This window comes from Fusarium oxysporum, chromosome 4 (genome assembly GCF_000149955.1).
Source record: "Fusarium oxysporum f. sp. lycopersici 4287 chromosome 4, whole genome shotgun sequence".
In the NCBI taxonomy this organism is placed as follows: Eukaryota; Fungi; Ascomycota; class Sordariomycetes; order Hypocreales; family Nectriaceae; genus Fusarium; species Fusarium oxysporum.
Window position 1 is genome coordinate 2,231,586 of NC_030989.1, and position 24,243 is coordinate 2,255,828.

Sequence of the window (24,243 nt, forward strand, 5' to 3'; positions counted from 1 at the left end):
TAGTGAATGAGATCTAATTATCGAGCTGGGTATTCAATGCAGAAACAACCATCTATCAACAATAACTCCAACGCCTTCGTACAAGCAACCTAAGCAATCAAGTAACCGACTTCTCCTCTGCCTCATTGTCACTCTCCTTTGTTGTCTCGACTACTTCTTTCTTCACGCTGGCCCACTCCATAGCCAACGCCCCCAAGATAGCCAGGCAAGCCATGATGAGTGCGACGCGGAAGCAAACATGCAGCGAATCGTTGTAGGCAGTCAGTGTCTCCTTGTGGAACTTCTCAGGGATAGTCTTGAGAAGCCCTGTTAAACCAGCTGACTCGATCTGCTTGGGAGTAACGCTTGCAAAAGCGGACAAACGCTTGGCCAATTCACCATCGAGAACGTTGGTGCCAACAGAAACGAAAATGGCACCAGAGAGTGTTTGGGCAAAGATGACGAGTGAAGCACCAATCGATACCTGGTTGCGTGGGAGCACAGTCTGGGCAGCCATGTTGGGAGCCTGGGAACAAGCACCGAGACCAAAGCCATATACAATCTGATATCCAATCCATTGGCCTTCTGAAGCATTGGTGCCAAGGATAGTAAAAAGGCTAGCGCCGATGGAAGAGATGCAGATTCCGGCAATGAGGAACGGCATATAATATCCAATGCGAGAGGTAAGAACACCGCTGATGATGGATCCAACAACAAGAGCGAGTACCATGGCCAAGAGATGAATACCACTGTCCATGGCAGAATCTCCGTTGATGACCTGAAACCAGACAGGGAGGAAGTAAATCAACAGTGTCTGGTGGGCACCAATACAGAAGCTCACCCAAAAGCCACCGAAGATGCTGCGCTTGGCGAAGATGTGAGGAGGGACAGTTGCTTGTTCGGGCTTCCAGATCTGGATGAGGACAAAGGCGATGAGGAGAGTGAAAGCAACCACCAGCAAAGCAATAATACGACCATTGTTCCACTAAGTGATGTTAGTTGAGTCGATGCAGCACAGGGGACAAACACCTACGCTATACTCGAAGCCACCCCATTGGAGAGCCAGGCAGAGGCATACGACTCCAGGGATAAGAGCAACCAAGCCGAGTAAGTTTAGCTGCTGGAGCTTGTACATGAGACCGGTCTTCTCAGTCGATTGACGGGGAACTTGGAGAAATAGGAAGACGAAGGTCAAGACAACGGCGCCAAGGGGGAGGTTTATGTAGAAGCACCATCTCCATGTGACGTGAGTTGTGAAGACACCTCCAATGACGGGTCCAATAGCTGAAGCGATTCCAAAGACTGCACCGAAGAGACCTTGGTACTGAGGTCGCTTCTCAAGAGGGACAGCATAGACAATGATGACGAGCTAACAGTGTGAGTGAGGGTGTTGCCCTCGGGGCAATAGGGGACAACTCACGATACCAGATTGAGTACCAGCACCGCCTAGACCTGCGACAGCTCTTCCAATGATGAAAGCAATCGAGTTTGGGGCGGCACCACAAATAGCTGAGCCAATCTCAAAGAGTACCATGGCAGTCATGAAAGTGGTCTTGATATCCAAGATGGTGTATAGTTTGCCGAATACTAGCAAGAAGGCACAGTTGGTAAGAAGGTAAGCTGTGCCATACCAGCCAAGGTCACTCGCAGCATGGAAGTCGTTCGTGATAGCGGGAATAGCAGTCGAGATGATGAGTTTGTCCTGAAGACAGTTAGTTGTGTCATAGTATCGAGTGTTTACAGGACATACCAAGGCAACCAGGAACATGCTGATATAGAGCGAAATCATTAATATGGCAAACTTCATGCCTTTTGGGTAGACCACATCGGCCGGGGCATTGTCTGAGGCGATCATTGTGATGGTATATAAGAAGTGTAGTCTAAATAGAGGAGTAGTTGAGGTTGAATGAGCAAGTTGCTAATACAGTTGTAGAATGTAATTGTTGTGGAGGATATGATTGAATTGGATCGAGTGGAATCATCGAATTCTCTTGTTGTTATATATAATTATCGGTATATCACAAAATGTCCGCCATGAAATCCATCGACAATGTCCGTAGAGAAATGGTATTTCGGACAGTCAAAACTGACCAATGAGCTTACACCATGACCGTCCGACCGTCCGCTGAGTGACCCTCCACGAAGGATCAACGTCCGAAAATCCTTCGTTTGTCCGCTCTTACTGCTTGAAACAAAGATGAGAGGCTGAGCCGCTTTATTTAATTATTTCCATTCCGTTTATCTGTCTTACTCAATATGAATATGAGATTGATGGTTAGAGACCATTACTCAAGGAACATTCCGTGATTGACTTGGGGTTCTCACGATGCGTATTAAACCAGATCTCAAACAGTATATTTTACAAACTATACAATATATCTGATTGTGTTCTCTTCTGTTGGGTATCATCGGTGCTGAATCACGTGTGGCTCTTAGGATCATGAGTGAAAATGACTTCACGTCCAGTAGTCAAACTTCAGTTTACACTAGCTTCATCATTTGTGTCAGATTGAGAGGCAAATAAGCCCTCACCGCTCTAACTCATGGAAACTCATCAAGCACAGTCAAAACCTCAAACAAGAAAACGTGAGAAGCCAATCCTCAGCTGTAATTTCTGCAGGGGACGCAAGTAAGCCAGACAAACCAGAGTGACACCCAATATGGTGTTGACTGTATTACAGACTTCGATGCGATAGACAGTCACCGTGCGGCGCCTGCACACGGCGCGGAAAACCTACCGAATGCATCTTCACTTGCTCGGAACAAGAACGCAAGGATGCCATCGATTACAGACCTCATAACAGAAGTCAGAAAGCTCGCCAGAGAATAGCTCGTCTTGAGAATCTGGTGACAGAACTGAGAGATAAGGCTGAGAGCTCAAACAAGTCGATGAGCGACACAGCCCAAGCAGACAATGCCTCGAGTGGTTTTGAGCCTACTGCATCAGGCACATCACCAAATGTTCGAATGGGAAACCTGAATCTGGCAGATGACCAGGCTGTGTACACAGGTAGCTCACATTGGGCCACAATATTGGAAGATGTAAGAATAAGACACATTATGAAGACTTTCGACTGACAGAATACTCCAGATTCAACAACTCAGAGATGAGCTCACTGATGATGGCTCTGACATTGTCAGTGAAAGGTCTTCTCCTTTTGCTAGTGGCTTGATACAGCAGTCTCAGACAGCGAGAATATCTCTACTTGCTAATGTTTCGTGTCTTCCCGTAGACCAGATCCTAGCTTTGGTTCCTCCTCGCAAGATAGTTGACAGATACATCTTCCAGTACTTCAACACTTTCGACTCAAGTAAGTCATGGCTTTCATATTCAGCCAACTGCTAACTCCCTCTTACTAGTCATCCTTCATCGAGGCAAATTCCTTGCAGAAGTCAGCATACAACAAAAATCCAAGGGGACAATTGCTAATCCATCTATAGTATGCAAATTTCTGGGTAAACCCCTCAGGTGCCTCTATCATCTGGGTCGGGTTCTTGTTCAGCATCATGAGTATGGCTGTATCGCTGCAGAAAAAGGAGGCAGGGGTCCATGACGTGTCCGCTTCTGAACTGCAAACAACGCTGGATACTTACCGAACGCTCACTATCCACTGCTTGGTTGCTGGAGATTACCTTCGTTCCAGCGCGCACACGGTTGAGACACTCATATTGCACTTTGCTGTTGACCAAGAGGCCGACGCCGATGCAAATATTGGAAACTGGGTTCTCATGGGCGTTATCATAAGGATAGCCATGCGGATGGGTCTTCATCGTGAGCCATCCCACTGGCCAAATATCCGACCTTTGCAAGCTGAGCTTCGGCGACGAGCGTGGACAGCTTTGTACAGCATCGACTTCTTCACCAGTACCCAGATCGGGCTCCCACGTATTATCAAAGATTCCCAATGCGACACTCGCCCGCCCTCGTATCTTTTGGATAGCGACATTGGTTTTGAGCACAATACCCTTCCGCCTGAGAGGCCACATTCAGAACCTTCCATGTTGGCGTTTAATATCCACAGGCATGGAGTTATCAAGGTTGCTGCTGAGATATACGACACAACCGAAGCAGGACCCCCTTCACCAGCTACTATTGCGACCTTACAGGCCAAGCTCGAGAGAGCCACAGATTCCTTGCCCGACTGGCTCAGGCTAAAGCCTCTCGAAGAGTCGATTGCGGACAGTCCAGCCACAATCCTCAATCGAATGATGCTTGATATCATCACCCAGAAAGCCATCTACCTCCTCCATCGACACAGTTTCGTCAGAGGGTCAGCGGGAGAAGAGAGTGTCGGATCCAATGAGATATGCATCAAGGCCGCCTTGGCGATCCTGGAGCACCAGCGACGCATGAACGAAGAAACTCAACCAGGAGGCCTCATGTACAACATACGCTGGAGAGTTGCCGCACCACTTAGACACGAGTTCATGCAAGCTACCATGATGCTGTGCTTTGCGTTGAGTAGATACGATGCAGGACGTGATTTGCATCGGCGAAGTGATATCTTGCGAGCTTTGATTTTAGCAAAGGACATCTGGGAGACGAGATCCGACCAATCTCTTGAAGCTCAAAGAGCTGTCAAGGCGATATCGGTCATGCTTGAGCAAGATCGGAAGAGTTCGGTGTCTGTTTCATCACCATCCACCGGTAAGTCTCTTTACCTTTCAAGTCTCGTTATTTGCTGCTGATTCTTGTGTATAGCATTTAATCATTCATCTCTGTCATCCGCGGAGAACCACCTTGGCGGTTTTGATAACACATTCGGTCAAACCATGGCATTGGACCCGTCCTTTTTCTCAGTTGGCGATGATATGACAGCGTTGAGCAAGGTCATGGATGAGTTCATGAATGATACAGCTGCAACGGGATTGTCAAGTTCGCCTTTTGGAAACACGAGCTGACTGTCATAGACATTGGCAAATAAGAAGCGATTTGACGGAGATGCTTGAATCGTCACTTCCGTATAATCATGAATTAATCATACATTTTCAAGAGACGAAACAAGACTCAACCGGAAATGATGCTAGAGTGAAGAATGCACATCCTCAACTAAAGAAGCTCCATCGGCAACGAGTTGAGAGTGGGTTGCCTCGCCCCATAATCACCCGGAAGATGGCGCTGCTCCGGCCTGAATTTGGCCTGCCCCTGGAAGCTTCCAGGATTTGATGGCTTATCGATAAGAAATAGCCTCGAATTCTGTCAATTAGACAGTTGATAGAATGTTTTAACATCCTGGCAGTTTAGCTTCTTTTCTTCTATGTAGACAGAGGCTGACAAATAGACGTCACACCACGACAATCGTAAAAGTCTCGAGACCCCAATTCTAGTTCTTCTTTTCAGTCCCTAGATTCTTTCGTGGCGTTTCGTTCGTTGACATTAATTGATTGATTGCTTACCTGATTTGTTTCACTTACTCAGTCCCCTAATAATTCCACCGAAAGCGCCGACTGCTTGTTCCTGTCTTATTCCTTAGCGGTAGCTCGCCTCAGAAGTCGAGTTAGAGCCAGAATCAGAGATCTCACCACCACAAGTGGCGCCATTCAATGTCGAGCGATCCAAACGATCAACAGCAGGCGGCTGCGCCCGCTGCCCCTGCGTCGTCGGTAGGAGGCTCTGCTGAGCCGCCTAAGAGGATCCCCAAGGGAGTGGTACTAGGCCCTGACGGCAAGCCGTGAGTTTCATCGTTACGCCCTGCAAATGGAGCCCTATTCGACTGACCCTTGTTCAGATGCCGGAATTGTACGTCTTTTGCTGCATGGGCTTCCCAGACAAAGAGTACTCTCAAACAGGATGCTGCAAAAGTCAAGGGTCCTCCAGCCGACTGCCCTCCAGATGTTGAGGTGCTAGGCCGTAGTACATGGACATTGCTTCACTCTATTGCCGCTCAGTATCCGGAACAGCCGTCAAGCGGCCAAAAATCAGACCTTCTCAGCTTTGTCGGTCTATTCTCTAAGCTATATCCTTGCTGGGTCTGCGCAGAAGATTTCCAGGGCTATCTAAAACGAGAAGCGCCACAGGTCAACAGTCGTGATGAGTTCGGCAAGTGGCTGTGCGGCGCACACAACGACGTCAACCGCAAATTGGGCAAGCCTGAGTTCGACTGTTCCAAGTGGGAGGAGCGGTGGCGGACAGGCTGGAAGGATGGAAGATGCGATTAAGCTGTCTCTGAGCTGAGGTTGAGGCTGGCTGCTGGATCGGGCCGGGAGGCTAACACGCCTACCAATATGTCAGAAGCCTCGACTCATTGTGGTTTCGGTGTGCGGTGTACAATATTTGGGCCCCCGAGCGATTGTACACCGATTGGAGAATGACATGATGGACCGTTGGCTGTTGTGTGGATACATACATACTCGCGTGGTCAATGCCGGACCGATGAAGGCGTGGGATGGCAATGACTTTTTCTATAGACAGAGGAAGAAATGATGGGCAAAACGGTTTGAAACGTCTATGAGCGGGGCTTGGGAGCCGCCGATTTTGGATGGATATTTCATGATGGAGCATGAGCTGTATAGTAGAGGCGAAGCGAGAACTGCATGCATAGAATCTCATCTCACGGTAATCGATAGATGTACAACAGGTGTAACATATCATGAAGCCAAATACATCGAGTCCCACCATTAAGTGAATGTGAGCATCAATAATTATGTACACCGCTCTAAAGCAGTGTCCAATTTCCGACATCAGCAGTTATAGCTTCCTCTTAGACAAAGCCAGCCCTGTAAGGTGAGTACGATATTGAGTCAGTTCAATACAGCCATCTCGATGAATGAGGTCAAATTCAGGAACGTAGCGGAAGCACGATATCCCAGGGAGCTGGTCTCGCCAATTCACCACCCTAGCTGTACATCCCTGCTCGTTTCGGTGAACTCCCTTTAGGCGGCGATAAGAATGATCTGACATGACACGGCTGTACAACACAACTACCGGACCGCCTTTTTGCCAAAAACCACCAACTACAGTTCTCTTCCAAGAGGCATGGCATAGCTAGGGCCAAGGTGGTGTATAGATAGTTCCCAACATCTCAGGTTACCTTACCCTGCAACATCCCATCTCGCAGCCAATGCCTGTCATGGCCCCTCTGAATCCATGCTCTTCATCCGTCGATGAAGAAAAAGATTTGATATCGTCCCGCTATTGTAACACGATATCGGTTTGATATTTTACGGCAAAGAGCGGAAAACATAGGAAAGAAGAGGCTTGAAATGATATTGGTCGTGATAATCGGATGTCGATTACGGGATGTTATCGAGTTACAGTACGACTGAAAGGGCCTTTTACGGACACGAGATCCCTGTCTTGAATTGGGCTTGATGCTGTTTTCCTCTTGATTGCTTTATCGATTGGAGTGTTGTACGTAGAGAGTTGTGAATGGATAGTTGGTTGAGATATTTTTTCTCTTCTGTAATGTAATGCATAGTCATCTCTTGCCTCAGCATTACTACACGCGTACGTACGCCAGTGATAAACATGAATGCTACGCTTGTATGCAAGTTGTGCCGCTTGTTGTTCATACGCAATTTACCCGGTAACTAAGGAAGTAAAGATACAGTTGGACAGTAAGAATAGGTACTGTCGGCATAAAAAGTCTCGTTATGTCATCCTTGAATGAGGAGGCTATTCAGGGTCGACATGGACATCCACCACCGCAGACCTTGCAACGATAGCGATATCGACATCCATGGAAACAATTAATGATGGTGGTCCCTGGATCTAGGTAACTTAATGCGTACATACGCAGTTGGACCCCCGTTGTCTTGTCGATTGCCGGTCGCACGCATCTCGAGAGGAAAAACAACGCCATTTCCAAATATCCATCCATTCCAATTCCAACCGCAGGCTGAGACTAGCATCTCCGGGTATTGTTTTACGGACTATGATCCCGGCCGGTGCTCGCTCGGCTGCACAGGTCCGGACTAGCCGGGATGGCCGGAGTTGGCTCTGACAAGCAAAGACAAGGCACGCCAAGGATTATCGAGGGTGAATCCATGCAGATTTGATCGTGGCTGGCATCGCATCTTTCCTTACTTTTTCCTCATCGTCCCGTTGTTCCCCTGTCGCCGTCAAAAAGAAGCATCCGATTTCTATCGAGGTACCCACTCATTCTGTGGCATTGAATTGTTTCTAGACGTTCTTAGACCCGTAGTTAGCATCAAGATTCCACCCTTGACAAAGTCTGCCCGATTGGGAGGGCCCGTAAACAGGGCACAATGGCATCATATGATTTTCTGACTGTCGGTCGCTACCTACGCATACTAGGCATACAATGGATCTGCTACAGAAGGGGAGAGAAAAAAAATAGCTGCGGCTAATGCAGAGTTAGAGCCTAGTTCGCAGTAAAAGAGCCGCCCTCCCGTGTGCGTGGCGTTGACTCTGGTAGCCCGTGGAGGGTCATTACATCACCATCAGAGGACTTTTATCGCCGTCACCGTAGCTTTTACTGTACTGTCACTCACTATCGCGGCTTCGGCCGCTTCTAGTCGGGAGCGAGCGAGGGAATATCGTGACATTCTGAAGCCGAGAATAACGGTCAAATTTGCTACTGGGCTTATGCCCGTGCTGTCTCCTTGACAGGTCCGATTCTAGTGACACTTACAGGGCCAGAACAGGACAGGACAGGACTGGGCTCATTTTGACCATGGTCTTATTTTTGGTGCAATCAATCAGATCAGATCAGATCAACCCATTGAGGTTTAGGAGCAAGGAAGAGCAAGGATATCATTGGTGACAAGCTACACTGTAAGGTAGGTAAACTGCTGAGTGTACACCCGATTTGTGAGGGTGCACACCTGCCAACAAGCTTCAATTGTATTGCTCATAGTCATAGCTCTACAGATACGTAAGTACGTAGTAGCTAAGCAACCAAGGTGAAGCATCAAACGTATAAACACCTCCTTCCCCCTCCACCGAAAACATCTTCTCTTCCTTCCTCATCATTCCATCGATCAAACAATCAATCACATTCCTCTTTTGGTTGTCTTGGTTACTTCTTAACCTAGACATCTCATATCATCTTCCCCTCATCCTCTAACATCTCTCTCATCCTACAAATAAGCTTCGAGCTTCCTCTATTACCCCTCCACATCAACCTTTATCTCACCTAACAATTTACCGATCAATCCGCAATCATGAGCAACTCCAACCTCCAAAAGCCAATTGACGTGGCTGAATACCTCTTCAAGCGTCTCTACGAAGTCGGTGTTCGATCTGTTCACGGTGTTCCCGGTGACTACAACCTCGTCGCCCTCGACTATCTTCCTCAATGCAACCTCAAGTGGGTCGGCAGTGTTAACGAGCTTAACGCTGGTGAGTTTCATCATGACTTCATCAACAACCTCAAAGCACCATCTCACTAACATAACAATCTTAGCCTACGCTGCTGATGGATATGCCCGTATCACCAAGATGGCTGCTCTCATCACCACCTTCGGTGTTGGTGAGCTCTCTGCCGTCAACGGTGTTGCTGGCTCTTACTCCGAGCACATCCCCGTCGTCCACATTGTTGGATGCCCTTCTACCATCTCTCAGCGTGACCAGATGCTTCTTCACCACACTCTCGGAAACGGTGACTTTGATGTCTTTGCCAACATGAGCGCTCAAATCTCTTGCAACGTCGCCAAGCTCAACAAGCCCTCCGAGATTGCCGAGCAGATCGATACTGCTCTCCGCACTTGCTGGCTCCGCTCTCGTCCCGTCTACATCATGGTCCCTACCGATATGGTCCAGGAGAAGGTTGAGGGTGCTCGGCTTGACACCCCCATCGACCTGTCTGAGCCTCAGAACGACCCCGGTAACGAGGACTTCGTCGTTGATGAGATCCTCAAGGCTATGTACGCCGCTCAGCGCCCTGTCATCCTTGTCGACTCTTGTGCTATCCGTCACCGTGTTGTCAAGGAGGTTCACCAGCTCATTGACAAGCTCGACCTTCCCGTCTTTGTTACCCCCATGGGTAAGGGTGCTGTGAACGAGGACCACCCCAACTATGGTGGTGTCTTCGCTGGTGACGGCTCTCATCCCGCTCGTGCCCAGTCTATAGTTGAGGGCTCTGATCTCCTTCTCACCATTGGTGCTCTCAAGAGTGATTTCAACACCACCGGTTTCTCTTACCGCACATCACAAATCAACTCTGTTGATTTCCACAGTACTCACTGCAAGGTCCGCTACTCCACATACCCCGGCGTTGCCATGCGTGGTGTCCTCCGCAAGATCATCGACCGAGTCGACCCCAAGTCTATGCCCGCTCCTTCTATCCCTGAGGTCAGGAACGAGGTCGAGAAGAACACCGACGACTCTGAGATCATCACACAGGCCTGGCTCTGGCCCCGTGTCGGCGAATACCTCATCCCCAACGACATCGTCGTCACTGAGACTGGTACCGCTAACTTCGGTATCTGGGACACTCGATTCCCCCGCAACGTCACCGCCCTCAGCCAAGTTCTCTGGGGCAGCATCGGCTGGTCCGTTGGTGCTTGCCAGGGTGCTGCCCTCGCTGCTAAGGATGCTGGCAAGGAAGGCCGAACAATTCTCTTTGTTGGTGATGGATCTTTCCAATTGACCGCTCAGGAGCTGAGCACCATGATCCGACATCACCTCAAGCCCACAATGTATGTTTTCAAGACTGATCATCTCCTGTGTCTTTTACTAACTCTTGTTCTAGTTTCGTCATCTGCAACGATGGCTTCACCATTGAGCGATTCATCCACGGTATGGATGCTGTCTACAACGACATCAACAACTGGAAGTACAAGGACCTCGTCAGCGTCTTCGGCGGCGAGAAGACCTGCAAGACCTTCCAGATCAAGACCAAGACTGAGCTCAACGAGCTCCTCACCAACAAGGAGTTCAACGCTGCTGAGTGCTTGCAATTCGTCGAGCTCTACATGCCCAGAGAGGATGCTCCTCGCGCTCTGATCATGACTGCCGAGGCCAGTGCTAGGAACAACGCCAAGAAGCACTAAACGGTTACTCAAGAAAGAGTGAAATTTGATAGACGGGGTTTTGGAAAAGGTTCCTGGAGAACATAATAATGATTTCAGTGGTTTATGGTTTATACTATAGAGTGGCGGACGATGGTTTATGTTTTATGTACCTCAAATTGAAAAGCGATTTTCTTATATCTTTAATATTCTCTTATCTAACTGGTGATGGCTAACTATATTATTGGTTGTCGACAAGTTGGTGACGCATGTTTACAACGTTGTTATTCAAACTCTACTGAAATAATTCGAAATGAACATAACTTGTGAACGAGTTAACCTTTTAATCTCAAAGTCTGCGGCATCTGGAGATGTGGGCTGTGATATGCTTCATCATGCGGTATCTGAAGCCTCTGGCTTGTTACGATTTTTTGTTCAATAGCATCTTGAGCCACCTTCATCTATCCTTTTCTAATCAACTCGATTCAGTATAAGAGGTCTTTATTTATGGTAAATAAAACATATCAGTATAGTTCAGAAATATTTATTAGCTTTCTCTCTTCAAATGTTGATCGTCTTTCTCAACTATAAAGGCACCAATCAGCACACGTGATTCGCCTCTACCAAAATTCTCCACGCGCAACGACCTAGCTCAACAGCAACAAGACTCACTCTCCAAGCTTCATTTTGAAAAGGCTCCTGCGGCGTCACGAATATCTATTTCTCCCAGTCATCACTTCCCATCCCTACGACATCCCCATTCCCATTCCCAAACACTACCCTACCCAAGCGTCTCAAGCATAGTCCACACTACTTGAAGATGTACTTCCATCTCCTCTCCCAGGTCATACTCGTCCTCGGGTTCCTAGGATGCATCGTGGAGACTGTTCATGGCTGATTGAACAGACTGAGCTAACATTTGAAAAGGGAGGCAGTGGTGGTAAATGGCAAACGCCACACCAAAAAGCCAGGAAAACTGAGCAGGCCGAGCTTGGAAGGACTTTAGAGGTCAACGATGCCGGAATCTGGGTAACTTACGCGAGAGGAATGAAGGGCAAGGCGATTACGGAGTTCAAGAACCTTTGTAACGAGGTATGGCACTCGCTCATGATACCCTTTCAGTCTATTGGCGGGCTTGGTAAACTAACTTGTTTCAGTACGGAGAGTCACTGTTCGGAGTGAAGCCCCCGAATGAGGATGGAGACAACGACGAGGATGATGAAGATGCCGGTGACATTGAGGCGTCTATTGAGAAGGAGTTGGCCAGCATGGCACAGCCAAAGCCCAAGACGAAGCAGACCTTCACACCCATCGGAACTGGCCTCGACTGTGTCTTCTTCATGAAGACTGTCAAGCCCGTTGAACCTCTCAAGCTTGTCACCAAGGCCTGTCAGGATGCCAAGGACTGCCCGGATCCTATGCAACGCAAGACCAAGTACATCAACCGCTTGACGCCTATCTTTGATACGGACAAGGCGACAGACAAGGGTATTGAACGCGTAGCCCGCACCGTGATGGAGTCTCACTTTGAACTCAAAAGCGAGTCGGGAGAGGATGCTTCCGCAGAGCCCGCTACATCAGAGCAAGATGGTGAGGGGTCTGCAGCCTGCACGGTAAGTAAACAATGTGATTCGCGGAAAGCATCATTATTTGAAGCTGACGATGACCCCTTCAGTACGCCATCAGGTATAACATCCGGAATCACACCGCCTTCAAGTCGAGCGAGGTGATCAAGAAGATTGCGGACTTGGTCAGCCCTAAGCACAAGGTCAACCTGACGAGTCCCGACAAGGTGGTGTTGGTTGAGATTTTCCAGGTAAGCGGCCCCTCCTTTCGCGTATTGGACCTATCGCGGTGGCACGTAGCTAACTAGCGTTGAGACGTTCTGCGGAGTCTCGGTTGTTGATGGCAAGGAGAGCGAGGAGCTGAAGCGTTACAATCTCAATGAGCTGTACAAGGTGGCCCTGGAGGATAAGCAGCAGAAGGGAAAGCCTGAAGGCGAGGGAGTCGCGGAATCAACGTAAGCTATCTTTTGAGCCACTCGCGTGTGAGAGGTGTGTTTGCCTATGGATAGTATTGGACATTCCAGACGAATCGAGGCCCTTTTGCCTCATGGCTGCACAGAGGAGACCGTTGGGGTCTGATCCGAGCAGGATCACTTAGGTTTCAACGTGGTGTGGCGTCAGACAACCAACCACCCATCCATCCAGTCAGTGGAAATATGACATAGCTATCTGCAAAGATGGGATTTCGATGTCCGAAGTTCCGTGCCAGGATAGCCAAGCATTTCATGTATCCAATCTACTTGGGGCTATGGGGTTTTGTAACAAACTCAACAGGGAGGATTAACAATACGACCCCCAAAGTGCAGGGTTTCTCTTCCCCAAGGAATTTGGAAGGCCACACGGCGATGGGGACAGAGAAGGATCGGCATATATCGGTGAATAGAATGGGATTTTCTGCCAGAATATCATGAGAGACAACAGAGTGATTATGCGTTTCAGCGGCTGCTGGTCAACAGTGGAGAAGTCTACGTGCTGCTATTATGGGGGAAGCTACTACGATCTATCGTGTCTAGCTCTCAAGCTACCCCGAGATTAGGGATCGAGATATGGGCTTTGGCGCACAACTCAGGAGATTGATCAGCCGTGGCTTTGTTGTACACGGGATGTGGGACGTGCCGTAAAGCTAAGCCAGGCAAAGAAGTGTGTATGTACCGTATCGCACTCGGTGAAGTGAGAGTTGAAGGGGTGACATTTTTACATTCTTTGACAAGGAGACTGAAGTATAATCAAGGTCATGGTTGAGGTTGTAGTGGGTATGGTATAGCCATATGCGATAGTAAGGTTTCGACGAAGCAGGTTGAGGCCCACGTATGCCATGTACCTTAACTTATGTCACGTCACATCGAGAATACCGAGAATTCCATGACCATCAGAGATTTGACTTGAGATTTTCGGCCCCGAAGTTACGGACCAGTTGTTCTTGGCCTGTCCTTGTGCTCCCGGTACATTCCCGTGTTGTTAATTAAAGCAAACGGGTGTGGCTGAAGATAGTTTTGTTTTGGTGCAGTTTTAGGTGCTTATAAGAAGCAAAAAAAGAAGGGGAAAAAAAAAAAAAAGGGCTGAGGGGCTGAGGGGCTGAACAGACAGCGGAACCAGTCAGTGATGATTTGGAATATGAGATACGATAATATGATGATGGTAGCGAAGGGGTTATTGTTAGTCTAGGCTGCAGTATAAAAGCAAACGGGTCTAGACAGGGGCTGTTTGCGTTAGCGGAATGTGACCCAGGTCAGCTTCGCTTGTGGTAGCCAATCATAAATTTCCCGACTCGCTTCTCGATGCACGCCAGAGGCTTCGTCATTTAGAGTCTGACATTCCGCTCTGTTTTTCTTTTCTTTCTCTTGTGAAGGCGATGGGCGCATGATAATGTCATCTGATGCATGTTGATTCTCACCAAAGTATACAGAGTCATGGTCACGGTATCCCAAGGGAATGGTAACTAAGATCAACTAGAGAATGCAATGCGGTGCTATTAAGCTTGGTTGGGCTCGATAGTGGTAATGGCTCGCTTCAAGATTCGCAAATGGGCCAATGACTGTGCGGTTCTCGTTCCGATCCGCGCTTCTCGATGTCGATCTCTGAGGCTAGCTAGCAAACACTATAGAACCACTAACTTCAGCTCATAAGCAGAGCCCTACGGGAGGTTGCAGTTTGCATTCTGCATGTCTTCGATCCTTCTTCTAGTCTTTCGGAGTCTATTCCGTCCTCACTTCTTGGCGTAATATCTGCACAAGAAAGAGGCTTGAACTAAGGCTGCGGGCGTCTTTCTACTTGGTAACAGCCCCCCCCCCCCTTGTTCCTTGCGCTGTACATACTTTTCGTCTTCTGTGGTCTTCTAAAAAGTTTCGCTTGCTTGGCTACCCCAGGAGATGCTGGTCCGTTTCGGCTTCACCGTTCCGGCGGGATCGAGTGTCTATCCGTGAGAGATGTGTGTTGTTGTATGTAGTGTACATCCTTGCTTGCTTGATGCTATATCACCATATGATACAGTCAAGAATGGCTTCGGGTTCTTACGTGTTATGTTCTCTTGTATTTCTTTCTTCCTTTGATCTGTTTGTTGTCTCTATGATTGAGTGACTCCAGCTCATCGCCAAGTGTCTGTTTGTTCTCCGTTCAGCCAGCCATTGAATTGATTACCTAGTTATTACTGATATTAAAGGTTGTTGAAGAATACTACGAGACTAAACAAAAGTGCCTCTGACCCTTCAGTTACTGGCTCGCTACGTCGACCATTTACATTTCCGTTTACGCCCCCATCTTTTCGGTTCCCTATTCCGCCCTCGCTCGTTCGTTCGCAAGCGTGGACCCTACAGAAGAAGGGTCCGTCCCTTGGCTAGCTTCTTTGCATTCCCCATGATTCTCGCTTCTGCTTCTTGATCTCGCTCGTCATGGCCAGTTTCGCTGACCAGGCGGTGACATTCTATCCCTGTATATTCCGCCTTTTTGTGTCTTTATCCATGTAAATACTACTACTACTCCGTCTGTCGTTCGTCCATTCACTGCATACACCCACCCATCATCATCACTTATTCTCGGACCCGAGAGATATGCTGGCGCAACCGTTGTCTGTCAATCCTCCTCATGCACTCTTCCTCCTGGTTTCTGATTAGCTCTCTTTGCCTGCCGGCTTTTTTGTTGTTCTTGCATTTGCATACGCATGAGGCGTTCGAGAAGGCGAATCTAGCTCCTGTATCGTGGAAGCTAATAACAACCTCCACTACTACACTACACCCTTCATCTACCCACTCTATCCTAATCCTCCTCATATATCATTTCTACTACTTTCTCTACATTTATCTACTCAGTCTTCCGGATAATTACTTGTCGTCAGCACTTCTTCAATCTGTCATCCTTACTCAGCTATAATAGACGGCGAGTTTAAGAGTCTACTTACTCCCATTATCGAAACTTTCTGTCTCATCTCGTGTTGCAGAGTATCCTGTCAGACATGAATAGAACATACTGTTCACTCTCCTCTCTATACTAAAGGCTATCGCCTACTTAAAGCCATTCTCTGCGACTCCTTTCGCCTCGTCAGCGCTTCAGCCCATACATCAGATCAGATCAGCCATTCTCCTGAATATCACATCCTACATATATATCCTCTTCCCTATGACTCGAATGTCGTACCAATGCACCCTTCGGGACGACGGCAGTCTGCCCCTCCTGAGCCATTGTGTTGCGCAAAAAAGCTACAACCTTGTACATGACAATCTCCCCCGTTCGGCCCGAAACCTGAGCTCTACTGAACCCTCTCCAAACGCCTCTATCTCCCCCTCTTCTTCTTCGACCTCTACTCCCGGTCCCATGGCGGCTGCTCCGCCAGAGAGTTCTGTCCTCTCCCTACTCAACGGCATCAGCCCTCGTCTGGCGGTAAAGGAACTCGAGGTTGTTCCTTCGGCTCGACTGCAGCGTCTTTATAATGTCAAGGTTACAGAGGGCCCGAGTCTTTTATTGGCGCTACCCCCACCTGCAGTTATACGGCTGCTACGCTCTGAGAAATCAACCCTTGGTACTGAAGCTGCTGTGCTCAAGTGGCTTTCCGCTGTTGCGAGAGAGAGGAAAATCTGCTCTGGCGCCGGGGCTAAAGAATCCACAAGCAGGACAGTGGGAAACCCTCTAGTGAATGAGACCAATGCTCAATTGATGACTGGATACTTACCTACCCTTGTTCGGCATGAGTCTATTGCCGGTGTACAACCAGTTGAATATAACCTCATCCGACCGCCAAGAGGTACTCCCATATCCACACTATCAAGACCCCTAGACTCCCGTGAGCAATGGACAGTGGACTTCCAGACTGGCCAACTACTCCGTCGGATATCCAGCCAGGTTTCACCAACCAGGAGATTTGGTATTGCCGCTGATGTCCTTTCAGTGCCTCCTTCAGTTGTCCATCACCCACCACAACGTTTTGAAGGAAGCTTGGCTGGTTCAAACGGTGCTGATTCCTGGAGAGTAGCGTTTCATAGCCTGTTGGAATCGGTCCTTCGAGATGGAGAGGACTTGACCATTATGTTCAATTACAATAACATTCGATACCACTTCGAGCGTTTCCAACATCTGCTTGATGCAGTAACGAAACCGCGACTAGTTGTCTTAGATGCCGGCGAAGACTCTAATACATTAATACACCGCCCATACGAAAGCGAGAATAAATCTCATATGCCCCTTAAAGAGGTGCAGTCGCAACCGAAATTAGGAAAAGGGGTTTCGAGGAAGCCAGACAATGGTGGAAAGGTGCGACAAGACTACACGATAGTCTTTCAGGATGATACCAACATAAAGGAGGAATATATGATAACAGACGAGCCAAGCCAAAACCCCATCGAAGTAACAGGTTTACGACAATGGAGCAACTGCGTATTCGGCGATCCCCTCCTGGCCACCATCTTCAGCAAACGACCCCGACCCACAGATGATTTCTGGCGAGGCTTCGATAAGCCACTACCAGGTGAAACAACGACAAGCATCATCGAAGATCGAGACAATGCACACATTCGCATGCTGCTCTACGAGTGCTATCACGCAGTGGTCACTCTGGTGGGAGAGTATTACAGGCCGCAGACCGACAGCAGCAGGCGAGAACTTGCAGCTCGAAAACATCTCGGCAATGTGCTGGCTCGGCTTGAAGAACTTGATGATCGGGGCCAGCAGCGGCGTAGACGTATGAGTGGCGAGATGTCACCTGCGAAGAGACCGCGCTCTGGACAGGAGAGCGACGAAGATAGCGAACCTTGATGATATACGACCATATTTACAGGCCAATGGCTGTTGGCTAGCGGTACGAGTAATACACGAATAGACACATATTATGATTACTTCACTGCAACATGGTTGAATATGAGAAGTATATCTCGTGAAATAAAATGAGCAAAATGTCCACTGACAAACTATGCTCGTTCTTTTTCCTTCCCTTTTGCTGAATCATTGCCAGTCTCTTCATCTTCCTTCTCATTCTCATCTTCTTCATCTCGTGGTAGCTGAAAGCCCATCATACCTAACAAAGTTACAAGTCGGGTCCAGCCATACCAGCCCTGGCTCTTGAACTTTCGAGTAAGTTCTTTGCCAGGTTGTAATCAATATCGACTTCCTCCTCACTGTTCTCTTCTTCTTCCTTTATGTCTGCTAGGCTACTCTCTCCCCCTTTTTGAGTTGCAACTTTCAGACGGGGTTGCTTCTCAACAGGGTCAAGCTTGAGCGCGCCATGTTCGTTGAGCTCTGCTTCAAACTCCGTGGTGAGCTTCTGGATCTCTTCGTCCTCTTCGTCAATTACGGGGGGGTTGGACTGAATTGCGGCCTTCTTTGCCGTGTTTGTGCTTGAGTCTGTGGATGGTAGACCCATCATTTCTCTCATCATCTTAGCAAACTCCTCCTCGTCAAAGCTAACCTCCTTGTCCTCGGACTCGCTGTCTTCGTCAAATTCTTCGTCGTCGTCATCATCATCATCATCATCATCATAATCCATTTCGTCAAGTTCTGCTCCGTCCATTCCAGCACTATCATCATTCAGAAATGCTTCAAAGCGAGACACAATCTTGCGAAGATCAGATTGTGTATTCGCATCTCCAAACCCTGGCTTGGAGTTGGAGGAAGCGTTCTCTCTTTTGCCATCCAGTTCCTTCTCGAAATCTTGATAGTTGATGTCCATCCATGCTTCGCTATCATCAACATCGTGATCCTTCCATGACTTGATGTCTTCATCTGAGGGGAGAGCCTCGTTGCCATCCTCTGCAAGATCCTCAAGTTCGATCGCGAGCTCACGGACAACTCTGCTTTTGCTCTTTTCAGCCTTCACAGCCAGCATTTCGAATCCACAAGTGAGCTTCATCCCAATATCCAATCTCGCCATGATTTTGTCTGCCTCGCCTAAAGGTGCTTCTTTCTGGGCTTTCCGAAGGACTTCGCTCCAGCTCGGCGGGGCATCGAACCGTTGGGATCGCAACTGAGCGAAAAGTACCTTGCTAAACCTGACAGATATTGTGATGAGGTCCTCTGGAGGGAATGTGAATGGTTGGGTTGGTGAGATGACACGTTTCAAGGCGATCGGGTCTCGGAGATAGAATTCTTCGACTGCTGGTGCAACCGATTTAGGGAGGGAGTGGAGGATATATGCTAACTTCCTCGGTATCGTAATGAGAGAATGGTGTAGAGATTCACTGATCTGCCCAGGGTACTTTTCAAGTCTGTAGAAGGCTTCGGCTTCGACGAAACCTGAGTGAACAAGTGCATCGCGTTTCGTTTTGATCGCTTGAACTGCATCCGGTAGTTCAAGATTGCGAGCTCTGAGACCTTCTTCATCTTTGACGGGGATAAGAAGAAGGTTTCCTTTGTTAATCCAAGCTCGGTTGTTGTCAATCTCGGGGTTCAACCATCTGGGCAGCACATTGGCTGCTTCGACCAGGAGGAACTCGCCGTCTGTGTCAAATACCCGGATCCAGAGATTGGGGTGGGATTTTGATAGTTCTCTTAGTATATATACGATGAGCCATTCATCTTCTACGGCATCGCTATAATCAGTGATACCATGGAGATACACCAGTCCTGTCACAGATGTTAGTAGGTATCTTGAAAGTGGTGAACGTTGCAAGTATGACACTGACCGTTTTCGTTTTTTAGAGTCAGATTAAACTCATCTTTTTGCCATATGTAGTCTTTGGTAAGTGTGGTAGCAAGCTCTATGGCCGACCTTCGGATATTCTCGATCTGTGCAAGCTGTTTGCGAATATCGACTTGAGGGTTTATGAAAAAAAGAAGATATTCGACACAATTATCTGGCAGTTGATTCTTGAAGTCTGTCTCTTCTGCATCGCCTGTTTGTTGAGGGAATTCCTCCTCTTCTATAATTGGCGACCTGAATGACATGACTTTCGTACGATGCCATTAATAAATTGCATATCCTGATGAGTTGTCGAGGGAGGCTTAGGTTGGGGTTCTGAGTTTATTTATTTATATACGAAAGCTACCGGGTAAGCAGCTTGCGGCGATGTTGGAATTCTGTGTCATTTACGGCAGATCTGCGCTAGCCCTGTTATGGACAAGGCCCCCACTACAAGGCACGCTTGTCACGTCCCGTCCACCCCAGACGCGTATAGTGGGATACTGGACGCAACTGCCATTCTTTGATCATATCTAATCGCAACAATTCTTGGTAATACCAACTTACAGATTAAACAGTCGTTATCGCCTCTTGTTCTCAACACTCTTCAAATAAGTCCTTATAATAAAGAACCTATATTGATTCCCATACGGCAAAATTCAACAATCTTCTTACCAGTCGACCCATGACGAGGCTGCCGTGAGCATTGCAGCCATGGCACCCACCAAAAGATCGCGGCGAGACGTTGAACAAGAGGAGGACATCATTGTAGATGTACGACAAGCGCGATCTAACTTCTCGGGAGAAGATACCGTAAGGAACACACCAACCGCCCCCATGCAGCATGCCATCTAACTCATGTGCTATCACAGAGAAAGCGTGCCAGGGTGACCGTAGACGACAGCCAAATGAGAGAAACGCCCCAAAGAGAAAACACGCCGAGCGACCAAAGCGAAGATGACGAAGACCGTAGAAATATGGCCGCGCCGCCACAGACACAATACGAGATCATGCGAGACAACGGCTTCAAACATCTAGAGCACGCTGATTGGGACGACCAGCAAGCGACTCAGAAGCTCGCCAAGCGAGTCATCAATCTCGGCAACAACGTGGTATCTGAGAGTGGTATCATCGAGAGCATTACCTGCTTTAACTTCATGTGCCACGAGCGATTACATGTCAACCTAGGGCCACTGATCAACTTCATTGTCGGAGAGAATGGTAGTGGAAAGAGTGCTGTTCTTACGGCACTGACACTTTGTCTGGGTGGGAAGGCTAGCGATACCAACCGAGGTGGAAGTCTCAAGTCCTTTGTCAAGGAGGGCTGCGAGCAAGGCAGCTTGGTCGTCAAGATCAAGAATGCTGGCTCAGATGCCTACCAGCCCGATATCTATGGCGAAACCATCATTGTCGAGCGCCATTTCTCTAAATCGGGAAGTAGTGGTTTCAAGATCAAGAGCGCCCTAGGCAGAATCATCTCAACCAAGAAGCAGGAGGTAGATGAGATATCAGAATGGTACGCGCTACAAATCGGTAACCCCCTCACCGTTCTGTCACAGGACAACGCGCGACAGTTTCTCAACGCGGCGACTCCAGCCCAGAAGTACAAGTATTTCGTTTCTGGTGTACAACTAGAGCAGTTGGACAACGACTATAGGATGTCACAAGATACGCTTGATAAGACCCTCATACTCAGGGACGATCTAAATGCCAAGATCGAAGAGGTTAAAAAAGAGGCGGAAGCCGCACGCCGACTTGCCGAAGCCGCGCAAAAGAACAAGAATCTTCGTGAAAAGGCGCGGCATTACATTAATCAACTGGTCTGGTCTCAGGTCGTCGAGCAGGAACGTCTCCTTGAGGATTGCGAAAAGGAAATCGCTAGACGGACTGAGAGCATAACCGAGGCGGAAAAAAACTGCGAATCATCGACCCAGCCCTCGACAAGGTCAACGAGAAGATCGAGAGGCTTGGCAGGCAAAGGAAGAGATTGAGAGTGATCGAGATACATTCAAGGAACGTATCGATAAAGCCACAGCCGCATACCGCCAGGCACAAAAGGAGGAGTCGGAGCTGCTCAGGGAGGAACGAGATGCCTTCCAACGCCTGAAGACGGCCAGAGATGATATGAAGGCTTGTCAGCGCAAAATCCAGGACGAAGAACGCCGGCTGGGCGAATCAACAGGAAATGCTCGCACACAAAAGGACAGCGAGCTGGCACACGCTCGAAAGCGGGAACAACTCTTGAAGGAACAGATAGACGAAATTCAAAACAACCTTCCTGACCTTACAAGGCGACTTGGCGAGGCTGAGCAACACTTCAAGAAACTCGCACACAACAAAGATCTCAAACGCAAAGAGATCGTGTCCGTGGAGCAACAAGTTCGAGAACTGAAGGCCGCTACTGGAGGCCGTTTTGATGGTTATGATAGAGAGATCAGGGACCTTGTCAAAGCCATCGAGAACGAGAGAGGATGGGAACAGAAACCTGTCGGACCTATTGGAGCGCACATCCGACTGTCGAAACCGGAATGGTCAGGGATCCTAGAGAGAACACTCGGCGAAGGACTCAACGCGTTCGTTGTCAGGAGTAAATCGGATCAAACAAGACTCGCGAATTTGATGCGTCGATTTCGCTTGAAGAAGCAGCCCCCAATCTACATTGCCTATGGAGGGAGAATTGACACGAGCAATCAGGAGCCTGATCCTAGATTTGATACTATTTTGAGCGTTCTTCAATTCGACGACGACATTGTCAGATCGCAGCTCATCATCAGCAACCAAATCGAGAAAATTATTCTTATTCGTGATCGAGTCGAAGCTGAACGGGTCATGGTTGAAGGTGTGCCTCCACGCAACGTCAGCGCTTGTCTCTGTTTTCACGACGGTCGTGGGAAGCGAGGATGGGGCCTCAGACTCACCAACCGGAATGGATCTGTTGGTACAAGTCCAGTCCTACCATACACAATGCGCCCCAGGATGCAAACAGACTCTGGTCAGCAGGTTGAGATCCAAGAAGAAAACCTCAAACACTTGGGCCAGGAAATGGCTGAGATCAATCGCGACGAGCGTCAGGCTCAACAAGCAGTTCAGCGATGCAAAACAGAGCTTGACAACCAGCGGAAGGATGTCAAGAGGTTTGAGAGCGATCTTCGTAGAACGCAAGCTGACATGGAGCGTGTGCAAATGGAGTTGGATGCATTCGAAGGCGTTGATGATCGACTGAATATATTGCGAGCTGAGCTCGAGTCGAGACGATCTGAGGAGGAGCAGCTTGGAAACCAATACGGAGAAATGGGATTGGCGAAGCGAGATCTGAAGCAGAAGGCCGAGAAGGCCCGGCTAAAGCTTGAGGAGGAAAAGAACGAGCAAGAGGACTGGCAAAACCGAGTCGACAAAGCAGCACAGAAGGTTGCGACGGCTGAAAATATGAGGAAGTCGATTCTAGCAGAGAAGAATGGTGCTTTCGAGAGCCTTGACATCGCCAAAAACGAACGGCGACGTGCCGAGGAAAGGAGGGATAGGAAGGCCGAAGAAGTTGCCAACTTCATAGAGCAGGCCAGGCAAACAGCACCAGAGCGAGTTCACATTCCGGATAACGAGACACACAGCAGCATTGAGCAGAAGTACACCAAAATTCGGGAACAAATCAAGCAGCGAGAGTCACGACTTGGAGCATCAGACCAACAGATTTACGACCGTGCAACCGAAGCTGAAGAGCGATATGAAGATGTTCAGAGACAGACGCAGGATGTTGACGATACCATCGTGGCTCTCAAACGTGCTATTGAGAGTCGCCTACAAATCTGGCGCAAATTTCAGCGGGAGATTAGCGCGCGAATTCGCATCCAGTTCAACTACCTTCTCAGTGAGCGAGGTTTCCGTGGCAAAATTGACCTCGACCATAAAGCGCGTAAGGTCTTTCTCCAGATTGAGCCAGATGAGACGCGTAAAAGCTCAGCTGGAAGGAATACAAAGACTCTATCCGGTGGAGAAAAGTCCTTTTCATCCATTTGCATGCTTCTATCAGTTTGGGAGGCGATTGGCTCGCCTATCCGTTGTCTTGACGAGTTTGACGTCTTTATGGACAATGTGAATCGTGCCATCAGCACGAATATGCTGGTGAGTAATTTCAGTACCCGTCCGTGGAAGAGATTGATGGCAGCTAACAGAGAATACATAGGTGGACGCTGCCCGTCGTTCAGTTTCACGACAGTACATCCTTATTACCCCTAATGCTATCGAAGGTCGGGCACGGTTAGACAAAGATGTCAAGATCATTCGGTTCGTATCCCCTCATTCACTGCAAGATAGAGTACTGACGACTCTTTCCAGGCTGACGGACCCTCGTCAACGAACACTTGACAATTTCCAGTAAACGATATAGTATACTTGACACGGGCATCTTGGAGTTGGGCGTCATGGGGGAACATGAGTTTTATGGGGGCGCTTAGAGGATGGGCAGACAAAAACACTTGCGCATTGTGGAGTTTGTTAGGAGTGATACCAGCGTACTTTGTCGGAATGGATTTTGTACAGATTTGAGCAATGCCTCCCTTTGGCCCTCAGATAACGCCAGCGTTAGATGTCATTACAACATGCGCCTGCTGAGGCTCTATTCATAGATATGTTACACACGACTCATACATTATTCTACAACTATATCTTTCATTTCTGGCCAGTCCCCCT

At 48.5% G+C, this 24,243-nt stretch overlaps 8 protein-coding genes across 11 annotated transcripts; 6 read left to right on the forward strand and 2 right to left on the reverse strand.

Moving 5' to 3' along the window:
• Positions 1 to 97: 97 nt before the first annotated feature.
• FOXG_08143 (uncharacterized protein) lies at positions 98 to 1,834 on the reverse strand (the record flags this gene model as incomplete). The annotated part of the gene is made up of 4 exons (XM_018386911.1): positions 98 to 964; positions 1,013 to 1,348; positions 1,400 to 1,681; positions 1,730 to 1,834. 4 exons carry the CDS (start codon positions 1,832 to 1,834, stop codon positions 98 to 100), a joined length of 1,590 nt encoding a protein of 529 aa, XP_018244121.1.
• Positions 1,835 to 2,484: 650 nt separating this feature from the next.
• Positions 2,485 to 5,076, forward strand: FOXG_08144 (uncharacterized protein). The gene is made up of 6 exons (XM_018386912.1): positions 2,485 to 2,608; positions 2,661 to 3,021; positions 3,071 to 3,290; positions 3,340 to 3,371; positions 3,421 to 4,627; positions 4,682 to 5,076. The coding sequence occupies exons 1-6, from the start codon at positions 2,523 to 2,525 to the stop codon at positions 4,879 to 4,881; spliced, it is 2,106 nt and encodes a 701-aa protein (XP_018244122.1). The 5' UTR covers positions 2,485 to 2,522; the 3' UTR covers positions 4,882 to 5,076.
• Positions 5,077 to 5,198: 122 nt separating this feature from the next.
• Positions 5,199 to 7,796, forward strand: FOXG_08145 (uncharacterized protein). Its single transcript, XM_018386913.1, has 2 exons — positions 5,199 to 5,651; positions 5,709 to 7,796. The coding sequence occupies exons 1-2, from the start codon at positions 5,524 to 5,526 to the stop codon at positions 6,136 to 6,138; spliced, it is 558 nt and encodes a 185-aa protein (XP_018244123.1). The 5' UTR covers positions 5,199 to 5,523; the 3' UTR covers positions 6,139 to 7,796.
• Positions 7,797 to 8,373: 577 nt separating this feature from the next.
• Positions 8,374 to 11,459, forward strand: FOXG_08146 (pyruvate decarboxylase). 3 transcript variants are annotated; one of them, XM_018386915.1, is made up of 3 exons: positions 8,374 to 9,283; positions 9,348 to 10,581; positions 10,635 to 11,459. In XM_018386915.1, exons 1-3 carry the CDS (start codon positions 9,106 to 9,108, stop codon positions 10,933 to 10,935), a joined length of 1,713 nt encoding a protein of 570 aa, XP_018244125.1. In that variant the 5' UTR covers positions 8,374 to 9,105; the 3' UTR covers positions 10,936 to 11,459. The 3 variants fall into 3 exon arrangements, with proteins under 3 accessions (XP_018244125.1, XP_018244126.1, XP_018244124.1); XM_018386916.1 differs by having other exon boundaries at positions 8,765 to 10,581; positions 10,635 to 11,292; XM_018386914.1 differs by having other exon boundaries at positions 8,765 to 9,283; positions 9,348 to 11,292.
• Positions 11,460 to 11,763: 304 nt separating this feature from the next.
• FOXG_08147 (uncharacterized protein) lies at positions 11,764 to 13,973 on the forward strand (the record flags this gene model as incomplete). 2 transcript variants are annotated; one of them, XM_018386917.1, is made up of 4 exons in its annotated part: positions 11,764 to 11,985; positions 12,051 to 12,506; positions 12,569 to 12,709; positions 12,774 to 13,973. In XM_018386917.1, 4 exons carry the CDS (start codon positions 11,764 to 11,766, stop codon positions 12,915 to 12,917), a joined length of 963 nt encoding a protein of 320 aa, XP_018244127.1. In that variant the 3' UTR covers positions 12,918 to 13,973. The 2 variants fall into 2 exon arrangements, with proteins under 2 accessions (XP_018244127.1, XP_018244128.1); XM_018386918.1 differs by having other exon boundaries at positions 12,569 to 12,777.
• Positions 13,974 to 16,070: 2,097 nt separating this feature from the next.
• FOXG_08148 (uncharacterized protein) lies at positions 16,071 to 17,819 on the forward strand (the record flags this gene model as incomplete). The annotated part of the gene is made up of 1 exon (XM_018386919.1): positions 16,071 to 17,819. One exon carries the CDS (start codon positions 16,071 to 16,073, stop codon positions 17,697 to 17,699), a length of 1,629 nt encoding a protein of 542 aa, XP_018244129.1. The 3' UTR covers positions 17,700 to 17,819.
• Positions 17,820 to 17,967: 148 nt separating this feature from the next.
• On the reverse strand, positions 17,968 to 19,823 carry FOXG_08149 (uncharacterized protein; the record flags this gene model as incomplete). Its single annotated transcript, XM_018386920.1, has 2 exons — positions 17,968 to 19,502; positions 19,562 to 19,823. The coding sequence occupies 2 exons, from the start codon at positions 19,821 to 19,823 to the stop codon at positions 17,968 to 17,970; spliced, it is 1,797 nt and encodes a 598-aa protein (XP_018244130.1).
• Positions 19,824 to 20,271: 448 nt separating this feature from the next.
• Positions 20,272 to 23,932, forward strand: FOXG_08150 (uncharacterized protein; the record flags this gene model as incomplete). The annotated part of the gene is made up of 5 exons (XM_018386921.1): positions 20,272 to 20,370; positions 20,430 to 21,405; positions 21,503 to 23,676; positions 23,738 to 23,838; positions 23,890 to 23,932. The coding sequence occupies 5 exons, from the start codon at positions 20,272 to 20,274 to the stop codon at positions 23,930 to 23,932; spliced, it is 3,393 nt and encodes a 1,130-aa protein (XP_018244131.1).
• Between the last annotated feature and the right edge of the window lie 311 nt (positions 23,933 to 24,243).

Bases quoted from the DNA above. Each gene is read 5' to 3' on its own strand.
- FOXG_08144 (XM_018386912.1), top strand. From the start codon at position 2,523: ATGGAAACTCATCAAGCACAGTCAAAACCTCAAACAAGAAAACGTGAG. The intron at 2,609-2,660 runs GTAAGCCAGACA...ACTGTATTACAG, and splicing joins AATTTCTGCAGGGGACGCAA to ACTTCGATGCGATAGACAGT. The intron at 3,291-3,339 runs GTAAGTCATGGC...CCCTCTTACTAG, and splicing joins CTTCAACACTTTCGACTCAA to TCATCCTTCATCGAGGCAAA.
- FOXG_08145 (XM_018386913.1), top strand. From the start codon at position 5,524: ATGTCGAGCGATCCAAACGATCAACAGCAGGCGGCTGCGCCCGCTGCC. The intron at 5,652-5,708 runs GTGAGTTTCATC...ACCCTTGTTCAG, and splicing joins CTAGGCCCTGACGGCAAGCC to ATGCCGGAATTGTACGTCTT.
- FOXG_08146 (XM_018386914.1), top strand. From the start codon at position 9,106: ATGAGCAACTCCAACCTCCAAAAGCCAATTGACGTGGCTGAATACCTC. The intron at 9,284-9,347 runs GTGAGTTTCATC...TAACAATCTTAG, and splicing joins TGTTAACGAGCTTAACGCTG to CCTACGCTGCTGATGGATAT.